This window comes from Nyctereutes procyonoides, unplaced genomic scaffold (genome assembly GCF_905146905.1).
Source record: "Nyctereutes procyonoides isolate TBG_1078 unplaced genomic scaffold, NYPRO_anot_genome, whole genome shotgun sequence".
NCBI classification, from domain to species: Eukaryota; Metazoa; Chordata; class Mammalia; order Carnivora; family Canidae; genus Nyctereutes; species Nyctereutes procyonoides.
In genome coordinates, this window is record NW_026575030.1 from 26,087,491 (window position 1) to 26,101,026 (window position 13,536).

A 13,536-nucleotide genomic window follows, 5' to 3' on the forward strand; every position below is an offset into this window, starting at 1 on the left:
CAGAAAAAATGCATACACACAAGAATTGTCCATATAATTTCAGATGATTCTTGGGCTTTCTGAAGCTCATCCAGAAACCCTACGTTAAATATGTCTATACTAGTACAAGGTACTATGGTTACACTTTTTGGTAACTGTCTGCAGCATTGATAGGTATTACATATACAATATGATGTCAGCATTTTTTAAAGTAAGTGAATGGGTAGAGGTGGCATTAAACAATTATTTTAATGTAATTACTAATCTGCATTTTTACGTTAAATAATGTTTTCCATTGACCAAAAGAAACATCAATTTTTACTTATTACTATGAAATTTTACTCACTCTAGAGTAACTTACTTGTACTTGGTTAAATCTCTGTACACTATAGATATGTGTGCCCAGGCAGAGAAAGTGGGTTTCCTGGCAGTGTGACCCAGTTCATCTTTTGACATGAGAAGAATGATACCCATTTGAAATCTTTACTTTCCTCAAAACAAAGCAGTGTGAGATCATTTAATAAGTTGCCAGGATATGTTTTATTTAAGGAAAATTTTACACATAAATGAGGTTTCATGACATTGTCACCTTAAAACTAATTTACTGATGGTCATATTTTAGGATCTGAGTCAAAAAACCATTGATAGGATTACTCTTCTTGGAATATAGTACCCTTTACTTATCAACCACACATTTTTTTTTTGCATACTTGCATTATGCATTCTTTTGAGTATTTCCTTAATTTCAAGGATCTGGTTTAATATATTATTTTTCTTTGGCATAATCTATAAAGTAAATAAAGGGGCAGGTGAGAAGTGGAACAGGGACAGAAATCTGTCAGATTAACGCATTCATTATCCAGACCCTGATTTCAAGACTAATGTTTACTGAGAAATCTCTGCTTCCTTTTTTAACAAAAAGTTAGAAATTTTGAGGACAATGATTCTTAACAGTTCAGCAGTGAAAAAAATATGAACAAACACTGGAATCTTGGAGAGGGTCATTTATAGTTTGTAAAAACATACTAAATGCTGTATTATACTTATAAAACAAAATATTTTGTTTCATTGAGATTTATGATAGAAAACATGAAGAAAATCACTCCAGTAGTGATTCTCAAAGGAAGTAAGAGTTGGATGATATGTGAATAGAAAGAATAGAATAGAATAGAATAGAATAGAATAGAATAGAATAGAATAGAATAGAATAGATGTCTCAGAAGGGGGTGTGATATTTTTAAAGCTAGAAAAATGAAGTGTTTTTGTTTATTTTTTCAGTGAAGAGATGCTGATCTCTCCCCACCTCCACACTCCCACCACACACACTGCTGCCACTCCTTTCTACTTTATATTCCTTTGTTGAGCATACTACTTTGGTTGAGATTCTAGGAAAAAAAGATCTTTTGACTCCTGTGAATATGTGTCAGCCAGGAATGTCTGTTTTACTTATATTCAGTAGTTTGCTTAATCAAAACAATAGTTGCCTTTTGGTGGGGAGGAGGGGACTTGTTTCCAAGTATAAAATTTTATTCAAGGAGTAAAGAATGAGAGTCAAAGCAATCTTTAAAAAGAATAATGAGGGTGGCCCTGGTGGCTCAGTGGTTTAATCGCCACCTTCGGCCCGGGGCCTGATCTTGGAGACCTAGGATCGAGTCCCACTTCGGGCTCCCTGCATGGAGCCTGCTTCTCCCTCTGCCTGTGTCTCTGCCTGTGTGTGTGTGTGTGTGTGTGTGTGTGTGTGTCTCATTAATAAATAAATAAAATCTTTAAAAAAAAGAAAAATAAAATTAAAAGAATAATGAAACTAGAGTAATTGTACTTCCCATTTTAGAAACTTATTTGTAACTGTAGTAATCAAGACTAGTGCATATACAATGGAATGGGATTTAGCCCTAAGAAAGAAGGAAATCCTACCATTTTTGACAACATGATTGGACTTAGAGGGCATTACCCTCACTGAGATAAGTGTGACAGAGAAAGACAAATACTGCATGGTATCACTTATATGTGTAATCCAAAAAAAAAAAAAAAGGATAAAAGTCAAAATCATAGAAATAGAAAAGTAGTTGCCAAGGGCTGGGGAGTGGGGGAGATAAGGCAAGATTGGTAAAGAGTACAGACTTTCATCTCTGAGTAAGATCTCAGGATCTAATGTAAAACATGGCAACTGTAGTTGATAACACCACATTATTATAATTTGCTAAGGGAGTAGAACTTAAACATTCTCACTAGAAAAAAAAAGATATGTGATGATGTATGTATTAATTAGATGTTGGGAATCCTTTCACAATGTATATGTACATTAATCACCATGATGTACACATTGTATGTCTTACAGTTTTGTTAGTTCTACCTCAATCATGCCAAAAGAAAGAGAGAAAAAGACATAATGTTACAAGTGTAGCCTTATAGATCAAAGAATTAGAATCGAGAGTCCAGAAATAAACCTTTACATTTATGGTCATTTGGTATAGAACAGGGTTCCAAGGCAGTTCAGTGGGAAAAGAACAGTCTTTTTAGAGCTTGGAACTAAATACCCATATGCAAACAATGAAGTTGGACTCCTATCTTGTACCATATTACAAAAATTAACTCAAAATGGATCAAAGGACAATGAAAGAGCCACAACTGTAAGACTCTTAGAAACCTTTGTGAACTTCAGTTAAGCAATGATTTTTTAGATATGACACAGAAGACACAAGCAATAATAGAAAAAATAGGTACATTGAATTTCATCAAAATTGAAAACTTTTTCAAAAAAAGTTAAAAACCCACAGAATGAGAGAAGAGTTCTGCAAATCCAATATTTCATAAGGGACTTACATCCAAAATATATAAGGAACTCCTACAACACAACAATAAAAAAAAAACAGCCTAATAAAAAAATGGGCAAAGGATCTGAATAAACATTTCTCTAAAAACATACAGGTGGCCAGGAAGCCATAATGAATATTACATTTTGTTCACTAGTATAGCTAGAATAAAAAAACCAAACAATAGTATTGGTGAGGATATGGAGAAATTGAAACCTTCATACATTGCCGATGGGATTGTAAAATGGTGCACACCAAAAATGGTTTGCATATGTTAAATAAGTTTAAAATACTAATCATAGGATTACTAAATGACCTAGCAATTCCATTCATAGGTCTGTCTATACCTCAGAAAATTGAAAACACATGTCCACACAAAAACTTGTACATAAATGTTCATAGCTACATTATTTATAGCCAAATAGTGGAAACATTTCAAATGTCCATCATCTGATGAATGGATAAAGAATATGTCAAACACAAAAGGCAGCATGTTATGTGATTCATTTATATGAAATGCTCAGAATAAACATCTGTTTAGATCTGTTAGAAAGTAGATTAGTGGTTGTCAGAAGCTTGGGAGAAGTGGGGATGAAAGTGATTGTTCTTGGGTACAGCATTTCATCTTGGGGTGATAAAGCATGTTGTAAAATTAGATGACAGGGATGGTTGTACACCTCTGGGAATATACTAACAAAGCACTGGGTTGTATACTTTAAAGGATTAAATTTCATGATATGTGAAGTATATCTCAATACAGATGCTATTTTTAAAGAAGAATGAAGGCATCTATCTGTGGAACTGTTGATAAGGTAGCTTTATTGTCTCTACCATATTTTAAGGAAGGCAATAAACTCTGACCATAATTTTGCAAAGGACTCCAGAAGACTTCCCATATTTATATGTCTATCCTCTAGCTTTGAGAAAGAGAGGGGGAACAGATCAGTTGAAATGACAGATGGTGCAAGAGTGAATGGACTAGAACATAGACACATAAAGGTACCCTCCTCCACTAGTTCATTCTCCCTCGGCTGAATACTTTAAGCTAGCCAAATTGTTTAGTTGTGTTCAAATAGCGTGATAACTTGATGCCCTTTTCAATAAAAATGTAATGGGATTTAAAAATTCATTCTGCTGTCGTTAGAACTTTTTATTTCTTGCCTTTGAAAATTGGAAGAGCAAAATATTGCACCATAAAAACAAGGGTTTCTTATACCAAAATTTCAATCATATAGGGAAGAGGTGGAAGTTGGATAATATCTGCATGTATGTCGAAAGTTAAGTGTTGTAGCTACTACCTAGTGGATTTGAAAAAGGAAAACCTTTAAATTGTAGGGAAATACCAGAGGGAATGACATTTTATATCAGCTTTCTGGGAACAAAAATGTAAAATAGTGATTCCAGTGTGTGTCATTAGAATACTGATATTTTGAAATAGAATAGTTCAGTGCATGTTTCCTAGTTTTTTAATCAGAGACATTTGTTAAGTTTACTGGTATAGGCAGCGAACCTGAGAGTTATTAACCAAACTGAAAAGTGTTTTTTTTTTGCAGAAAAGAAGTGAAGATGTTTCATTATTCAACCATGCTACATATAATTTCTCTGGCCTCTATGCTAATTAAGGTTTCATCCACTTATTTAAAAAGCTTCATTATATATATAGAGGCCTAGCAATGCGTCCATTTAGTCTTTCAGAGTGCATATCACTTTACTACTAATGTTTTGTTAGGTGCTGGGTTAGAACATAAAGGGTCCTTGCTGTCAAAGAGTTCAGAGACTTAGAAGAGAGGAACAACTGGGGACAATGGAGTAAGGCAGGTATTATCCCAGAAGTCAGGGCAGAGTACAAAGGCAGAAGTATTCTTTTTGGAGGTAGTACTCTCTCTGTAAGGCATCATAGGATAGGTAACTCTTGAGCTGGGACTTGAAACATGGAGAACTATTGACCATTTAGAGAGAGGAAGGAAACGGAGGACATGTGTATGAATTTGGGTAAAGATGCCTACGGGTCTGTTGTGTGTTTATGGTTTGAGATTCAGATTCTGAATGGTGGATATAGTAGAATACAAGTTTACTGGGGCAGAGAAGGCTGGAGCTGTGAGCAGTGGCCAGACCACATTAGCCTGTAGGTAATTGAAACCACTGCAGGATTTTAAGCAGAAGAGTAAAAACTTTATAATAGGATTTCTTTGACTTCACCTTTGTTTTCAAGGCTGCACTGCAGCATTCTATTGCTGAAGTTTGGCGACCTCTGGTGTTGAGCTATTAAAAATAAAGCTGTGAAAACTATTCTTTCGTAGCTTTTGTCAGATGATTTTTAGCTTTATTTCTTTGAAGAAATAAATCATACTTCCTAATTTGATATTTATCACTGTCTAGGTACATATGTAGCTAAATGAATGAGAAAATGTTACAACAAATACAGATGGGATTAGATACAAATAAAATGATGGATTTAACTAACCATGCACAGCACCCCCAAAGGAATGTAGCCAACCTGTCTCTGATTCTTTAGATAAACTACTAACCCCTCATGGTCTAGGATGATGGGCCAAAGAAAATGTGCTTTTTTGCAATAAATGGAAAGGTCTTATTCAAATAATAGATAACTGAAAATACATACACTCTTAACAATGGTGTGATAATTTTTAACATCTCCCCCCTTTTTTAATTGTGTGAACTATCATACTTTATAGAAGGTACATACCACATTTATATGCAGTTTCATTTCCTTTAAGTCATTGGAGGGATTCAGTTTTTAGGAAATCCAGAAATAAGGTTTTGGGTTTTTTTTTGGGGGGGGGGGTTTAAAAACTGTATCTTTGTCTAAAAGTTTGGGGGAAAATATTTTTCTTAAAATTCAAGGAAGCTCTAAGATTTGATTTGTGTCTGAAATGATGAGGTCATTTCAAATGTTTTTCTAATCTATAAAACGAAAAGGTTCTAAAATTTATATAGTTCAAAAGATTCCAAATATATAATTCAGCTGTAGTAAATCAGGTAGAAATATATTCTTAATAAAGTAAGGTAGAAATACACTCTGTATATAATAAAATTTAATATAAAACTTAAAGATATACTCAAATAGACATAGGATAGTCAGTTTGTTAAAATGTCTTATATTTATTGTGTTGATTGCAGATAATGATTCATTTAGAATCTTTGCTCTTCATAATCTGTCTTTTGCTTACCTTTTACCCTTTAACGTTGCTGTCCCTCCATTATCCAATTCTTAGTCGCTGTTACTGTTATCCAAATCAGGCCATTTTCTACCTCTCAGTAGTGTGTAGAGAATGTGCTTTTGACTCATTTGCTTCCTAGACCCTTTACATAAAATCAGCTCTTGTCTTTCCTTCCAGAACCCTTTCCTGAACCATTTCCTTACTCTAGTGCAGGGTAGCACTTTCACCTCACACATACTTACAGTTACTTAGTTGTACTGATCTTTGAAGATTGTATAAGTTTCTCTGCCCTAGAGTTCTTTGAAGATAGGAACTCAATAAATGACATGAATGAATAACGTAAGAGACTAAGCAAAAATTTTTATTTTTTATTTTTTTAAGATTTATTTATTTATTCGAGAGACAGAGAGAGACCGAGACACAGGAGAGAAAGTAGCAGGCTCCATGCAGGGAGCCTGATGCAGGACTCAATCCCAGATCCCAGACCCCGGGATCACACCCTGAGTGAAAGGCAGGCACTCAACCACTGAGCCACCCAGGCGCCCCAGCAAAAAGTTTTAAATGCCTCTTGATTGCCTTACCTTTGCATTCTTAAATTCCTTTGCATCTTAAATCGTATCTTTGTTTTCTTAAAGACTATTCTTATTGTATATAAAATAGTTCTGATTATAAGGTTTAATATAGACTGATTGTAAGTTTAATATAGACTCTGATACTTTTAATGCTAGCCTTAACAGAGCTACATAAGAAGGATTAACATCTGGTTTTATTTAGTGTACTAAATTTATTTAATGTACTAGATTACATAATGTTCTGTTTTACTTTTTAAATCAACATCATCAAGATGTAAATTACATAAAATAAAAGTAGTCATTTTATGCAGTTTAATAAGCTTCGACAAAGCTGGATATAACTATCCAGTCAAGATTTAGAACATGTCCACCAGTCCAAAAATATTTCTGTGTACAACCAGGGGTGAGTAAACATCCCAGTGTACCCAGGACCTGAGTGCTTTTCTAGGACAGTGCCAGGCAAACCAGGAGAGTTGACCACTCTGTTCATACCCCTTTGTAGTTAGTCCCCCATCTTCTATCTCAGGTGACCATTGGTCTGCTTTCTGTCACTGAAGATTAGTTTTTCCTTTTCTATAATCCCGCATAAATGTATGTTACTTTTGTATCTAGCTCTTTTTTGCCCAACGTGTTTTTGAGATTCATCCAGATTGCTTATATTACCTGTTTATTACATTTTATGCTGAGTTGTATTCTGTTAGAACATACTGTAATTTTTTTTATCCTTTCACCTGTACATAGATGTTTGACTTGTTTTGGGTTTTGGCTATTACAGGTAAAACTGCACTTCTCTCTCAGTTTTCTTTTTAAATTTCCCTTTTTCTACATATTTGTGTCCCGTGGGTCCTCATTTTTAGTACTCTTCTTCAACCTGCTTTACCTGTTATGCACTTACACAGCTACCCAGCACCTGTACATCAGGTACTACCAAACTTGTTTTTCTACCCTCAAACCCTCTTCTAAATGTTATATCCCATATTTACCACTTAGTTCTTGATTGTCTTAAGTATTATTTCTATTCTAGCTCTGTGCCTTCATGCTTAATAGCATCAACTTTTTACAACTACCAAAATTAGAAATAGAAATGATTACTCTTCCAAGTCAAATAAAAAACAGATTCTTGATACTATCTCCTAAAAATTTGTTTGCCAATGATAAGATTTGAATTATGTGCTGGCTTTGGATCTAATTAGTTCTGACCTCTGAAAAGTTGCTCCTTCTGGGCCTCAGTTTTTCTCATCCTTAAAAATGTTTGGACTAAGTCAGAGGTTGACATCTAGGGTCCAGGAGCCAAATGCACTCTGTTGCCTGTTGTTGTAAATAAACTTTTGTTTACAGCTGCATTGTGTGCTACAGCAGCAGAGTTGAGTAGTGACAGAGGCTCTATGGCTTACAAAGCCTAAAGTATTTACTCTCTGGCCCTTCACAGAAAAAGTTTGCTGACCCCTTTCTTGAGGGTCTTCCATTTAGTTTCCATCTGTGTTAGCCAGCATGGGGAGAATAGATCAGTGATTCCATTTACTGATTAGTAATTAGCTTCTTAAAAGTCACAAATATACGTATTTTAAAAGTAAAGGACACAGTTAAACTCTGATCATCAATTAGAATTATAATTAAGAATCTCTTTTATATCACTGTTTGTCAAAGCAGATTATTTCCCATTGTGATAAAATAGATTTTCCACATATATACACTGTGTATATTGAAGGAAGATTCCAAGTATATAAAAAATGCTTAAATAAAAGTCATAAATATTGAACCGTAGTTAATTATATGTATGCTGGTGTGTGCTTATGTCTGCAACTGACTTTGAAATGTATCAAAAAATAAGGTGGATTGATGTATGGACAGATGGATGGAAATGTCATGAACTAAATATAGTAAAACACTAATCATGGTATTTGGGTAGTTGGTATAAAGGAAGAGGGTTTTCCCTAAAAAATGTACGACTTTTCTCTGTGTTTGAAATTTTTCATTTTAAAACTTATCTAACATAGCCCCTATCAGAAAGTTAACCAAATGGCTGGTAAGTCATCTCTGTGATCTCTGTCCATACAGTAAAAGGATGCATTTACTAGCGGACATCATACAATTCTCTTGACATTCTTACCAACTCGTGTGGAGTTAGGACTGTGTCTTGTGTTAACAAAGTACTGAATAAATAGAGGGGACTGTGTAACAAATACTCACAAATTAAAAAGTGGTCATTTCTTAAGTGTCATTTTGTATATTATATATATCTTAATGCAAAAATATATTAAAATGTGTTCATTGTAAAGCACATTAATAAAGCAAATATCCATGTAATTATCAGTCGTATTAAGAATTAGAGGAATTACTTATGCCCTAGTCACAATCTCTCCTATATCTTTCTATGAGGCTAAATAATATGTACTTGATTTTTCTAATGATTATTCCCATGCTTTTTATTTAGTTTTACAGTTTTACTATATAAAATACAGCTTAGTCTTGCCTGTTTTTATGCCTTACATAAGTTAGTCCTATTATATGTAATCCTTACTGAGTGAAAACTCACCACTTTGTGACACAGATTCATCAGAAGGTATGTGTAGCTCTGCTTCATTCATTTTCATTGCTAGTTGGTATACTATTTTATGACTATACTACAGTTTATTTATTTAATCTACTTTTGCTTTTTTGTTTGTGCCTATAGTATTTTATTATGTACAATATTGGTTTGGATGTATAAAAAGTTTCTCTAGAGTATATACCTTAAAATGGAATTATTAAGTTGTAGGGTCATTGAAGGTATGCATTTTTAAATACTCATTTATTCATGTTATTGCTGGTTGTTTTTTTCCAGCAGTTAAAAGAATCCAATGGGACTGCATTTGGGGGGCAGAATTATTGATTAGTTTGCTCTCCCTTTTCCACGCCTCTCCCTCTTTCCTAGTACGTATACACACACAAGTAGACGCACATTTACACACCCTCTTCATCACGGGGTAAAATAGGATACAAGTGTTTGCTTTATTGTTTAGAAATAAAAATTAAGGTTCCCTTTTCAACTTTATATTTTAACAGTGAACATAATTCCTGACTCATAAGTGTCTGATAAAATCTATAGCTGCAAAGGACAGAGATTTCTGTTCCCATACTAGGTAATCCCTTGTTCCTTTCTATAGAGCTGGACTTCTAGACAAAATTTTCTAGAATTTCATATGAATGAAATTACACAGTAGGTACTCTTTTTGGTCTGGCTTCTGTTACTTGGTATGATTTTTTTAGATTCATTATTACTGAGTAGCATTCCATTGTATGGATATGCCACCATTTGCTGATTCATTCATCTGTTGTGGACATTTAAGTTGTTTCTGGTTTTTGGTAGTTGCAAAAAAGATGCTATGCACATTTGTGTAAAAGTTTTTGTATGAACATATGCTTTCATTTCTCTTGGATAAATACTTAAGAGTGGGAATGATGGATGTATGGTAAATATGTTTAACTTTTTAACACAAAGTATTTTCTAAGGTGCAATACAATTTTATATTTCCACTACCAGTGGATGGATGAGAGCCCCAGTTGCTCTATATCCTCACCAAGATTTGGTATACACAATCTTTTTTAACTTTTTAGCCTTTGAGGTATATAGATGATGTCATAGAGTTTTAAATAGCATTTCCCTAAAATCAATGGTGTTGAGCATTTTTCCATCTGTTTATTTATTGTCTGTGTCTTCTTTGATAAAGTGTCTAGTTATATTTTTTGCCCATTTGTGTGTTGGGGGGGGGTGTTGGTTGTCTTTTTGGTTTTGAATTATAGGAGTCTTTTGTATATTCTAGATACAAGTCCTTTGCAGATATATATGTTTTACAAATGTTTTTCTTTCCGTCTATAGCTTGCCTTTGTGTTTTCTTTAGAGTGTCTTTGGAAGAACAAAACTCTTAGAACTATAAGTTCTGGTTTTGATGAAGTCTAAAGAATTAGAACCAAAAAACAAAAAAAAAATACCTGAAGTTCTTACTTTGTCCCGATTATTCATTGGTTGCTACCACAAATCAAGTACTTACTACATTACACTCCTTCTGTGCCACTATTTTCGAATTGTAAATGGCAGAATATTTTTTTATACCAGGCTTTAGAATTATAAAGATGAGTAATATGTGTCATCTTTCTTCAAATTGCTCGTTTTTAGTAATTAATGTTTCTTCCTGTCTTGTGCAGTGAGTTCTGTATGCTTTCCTTTGTGCAGTGCATACTATATCTCTGTAAGCAATGAAGTGCTCAGTGTATTTTTATCTTGTTTCGTAGTTATACTTTTTCTCCACACACAAATATGTAAGTTCATTATAACAAGTAAGCTCTTGTTCTTTGTATTCTCTGTATGTCATTGCATAGTTCCTTGTACACGGGAAACAATCACTAAATATTCATTGATTGAATGGAATTATTGATGACAGTGTCTGAGTAAGGTTCTCCTGATTAATTTATTGATGATAAAACCTTTGGCCATACTTTACTAAGGGAATACAAAATCTCATTTCAGGTGCCCGTGATTGCAATGATGGTTTTGCTCAAGAGAACAAAGGTGTTTGATTTTTACTTGAATGTTTGAGTGATCTTTTATATATATATATAAAACTCTGGTTTAACATGATTATCATAAAAGTCCGTAAGTCTGTATAGGGTAGTATAGCATAGGATCTCTAGTCAGTTAAAAATGACTTTTGCGAAGGCTGCTCTATTTAATGAATTATGTATTTTATGACTTGGGAATTATTTTTTCCAGTGAAACCAATACATTAAAATATAAAGACTGGGGACGCCTGGGTGGCTCAGTGGTTGAGCGTCTGCCTTTGGCTCAGGGCGTGATCCCAGGATCCAGGATCAAGTCCTGCATTGGGCTCCCTGCATGGAGCCTGCTTCTCCCTCTGCCTATGTGTCTGCCTCTCTCTCTCTGTGTCTCTCATGAATAAATAAATAAATCTTTAAAAAAAAAAAACCATAAAGACTGTATTTGTAAGTATATAGAAAAATACAGCAATAACTTGCTTTCTTTATCTAGGTCCTGGGTACACCAACAAGGGAGCAAATTAGAGAAATGAACCCAAACTACACAGAATTCAAATTCCCTCAAATTAAGGCACATCCTTGGACTAAGGTGAGTCTAAACGAGTTTTTTAAAAAGCATATTAACCAATAGTAAAACTTGGGTTTCTCATTGTTCTTAAACTAAATTATTTTGGTATATATAGCTGCCTGAATACAAAGTACACAGCAGTTCTGAATGTAAAGATAGTTGGGGAGTTGTGTACTTCAGTGTTTTGTTGACTGTATATAGTTTTGTCCCCACTGATTTCCTATGGATAGTTTTCAGCCTGGGTTTTTATTTTTAGGATGAGGACAGCGTACCTATATCATTAATATAGAATTTCATTAGGAGTAGTATCTTATGCATAAGTTTTGACTACTTAAAACTCAAAAGTTAATTTCTTTACACAGAGGTACTTTTAATATCACAGGTAGCATATGAAAACATATTTCATATATTTTCTTTTTTATAAAACTGTTTATAGGCCTTAAATAATACTGTTTTTCTTCTTTTGTTTGCTTTCCTTTTGGTGTTTTGGGAGAGAAATAAAAAGATTTGATCTTGCTTGCAGTATCCATTGAAAACATCAATATGTTAATGAGATGTCATTAACCATTTGATAGCCTAACCAATTCTTTAGTTGGAACCAATTCGAAGAGCATAAGTACTAATTTACCAGAACTTTATTTTTTGCTTTGATACTTAATTGAAATGATCCTTTAAGAGAGATTTTATTTAAAATTTTTTTTTCATTTCAATTTAATTTGTGACATTAAAGGGCAGAGAAAAAAATCTCATTAGGACTTATTGCTGGAGTGAATCGCTAGTGTCCTTATTCTACAGATTTAGAAACTTTGGTCAGAGGTACCAAGTGACTTATTCAAGATTACATAGGTGGCCATGACAAAACCAGGATTAAATTTATGCTCATTTGTGTGTGTATGTGTGTGTGTAATGCCAGACTTGTAGTTATGCACCATGCATCTTCTCTTACATTTACCTATATTTCATCATATATTTTTGTGAGTTAGCAAAGTTCAACTCTTACAGTTTAAGCAGACTTTCTGTACTTAAAAATGTATATAACAGTTTTGAGCATTTTTAGGCTCATTTAATTGTCTATAGATCTTTTATGGTAAGAAGTAAAATAATTTCGTGCTATAGGTGAAATAATTTATATTCCCAGATTCAAAGTATGTCTTTTTCTATCTCTAAATTGTATTATAATTCTAGTTACTTTCCTTCAAGTTCTTACAGTTTTATTATCTCTCTTCATTGCAGAAGAGCCTCTTGTTACTAATTAATTATTTAGAATCAGAGATCTCAGTATTTCAGTGCCAGAATTGTAGATTAGCTTTCACTGACCATGATGCTGCCTTTCCTACCACACCTTTTAAAATTTATTATAAACACTAAATGTTCTGAGATAAACCATTCTTTGATCTTTACACTTAAACTTTATTTTGAATCTGGGTCAGAAGATATTTAAGGTCTCTCACTGGCTTTAAACTCAAAGAATCCTGGGTGGCCCATTGGAATTTAAAGGCTGAGTTGCAGTTTGAATCCAGTGAAGTTGTTATAAGTTAAAGTGTTCATAAGTGATTTGTAGTATACTATAATTTCAATCATGCTAAAGAAATGCAAAAAGCAAAGACAATTCTGTATATTGAATTAATACAGGGAAATAGTCCAAAGTGCTAATAGTAGTTTGGGTAAGAAGAAGTGATTTTATATTCTTTGTCTTGTACTTCCATATTTTCATTAATAAGCATGTCATTTTTATGAAGAAAGAAAAATAAAGTTCTTTTTGGTATAATCTAAGTATTCCTCACATGTTACCTTTAATATAGAATATCTGACCAATATAATGCTGAAATTGAGGTCATGAAATTTTATTTAACAGTCCCTATCTTTTTTTTTTTTTAATCAAGACTGCT

The 13,536-nt window shown here is 33.5% G+C and overlaps 1 protein-coding gene across 3 annotated transcripts in view; it reads left to right on the top strand.

Moving 5' to 3' along the window:
• GSK3B (glycogen synthase kinase 3 beta) overlaps window positions 1–13,536 on the top strand; it is a 201,336-nt gene that overhangs the window by 149,069 nt on the left and 38,731 nt on the right. For all 3 annotated transcript variants that reach the window (XM_055315880.1, XM_055315878.1, XM_055315879.1), the window contains exon 8: window positions 11,573–11,668. In XM_055315880.1, the coding sequence (XP_055171855.1) occupies window positions 11,573–11,668 (96 nt within the window). The remainder of the gene's footprint in view (window positions 1–11,572; window positions 11,669–13,536) is intronic.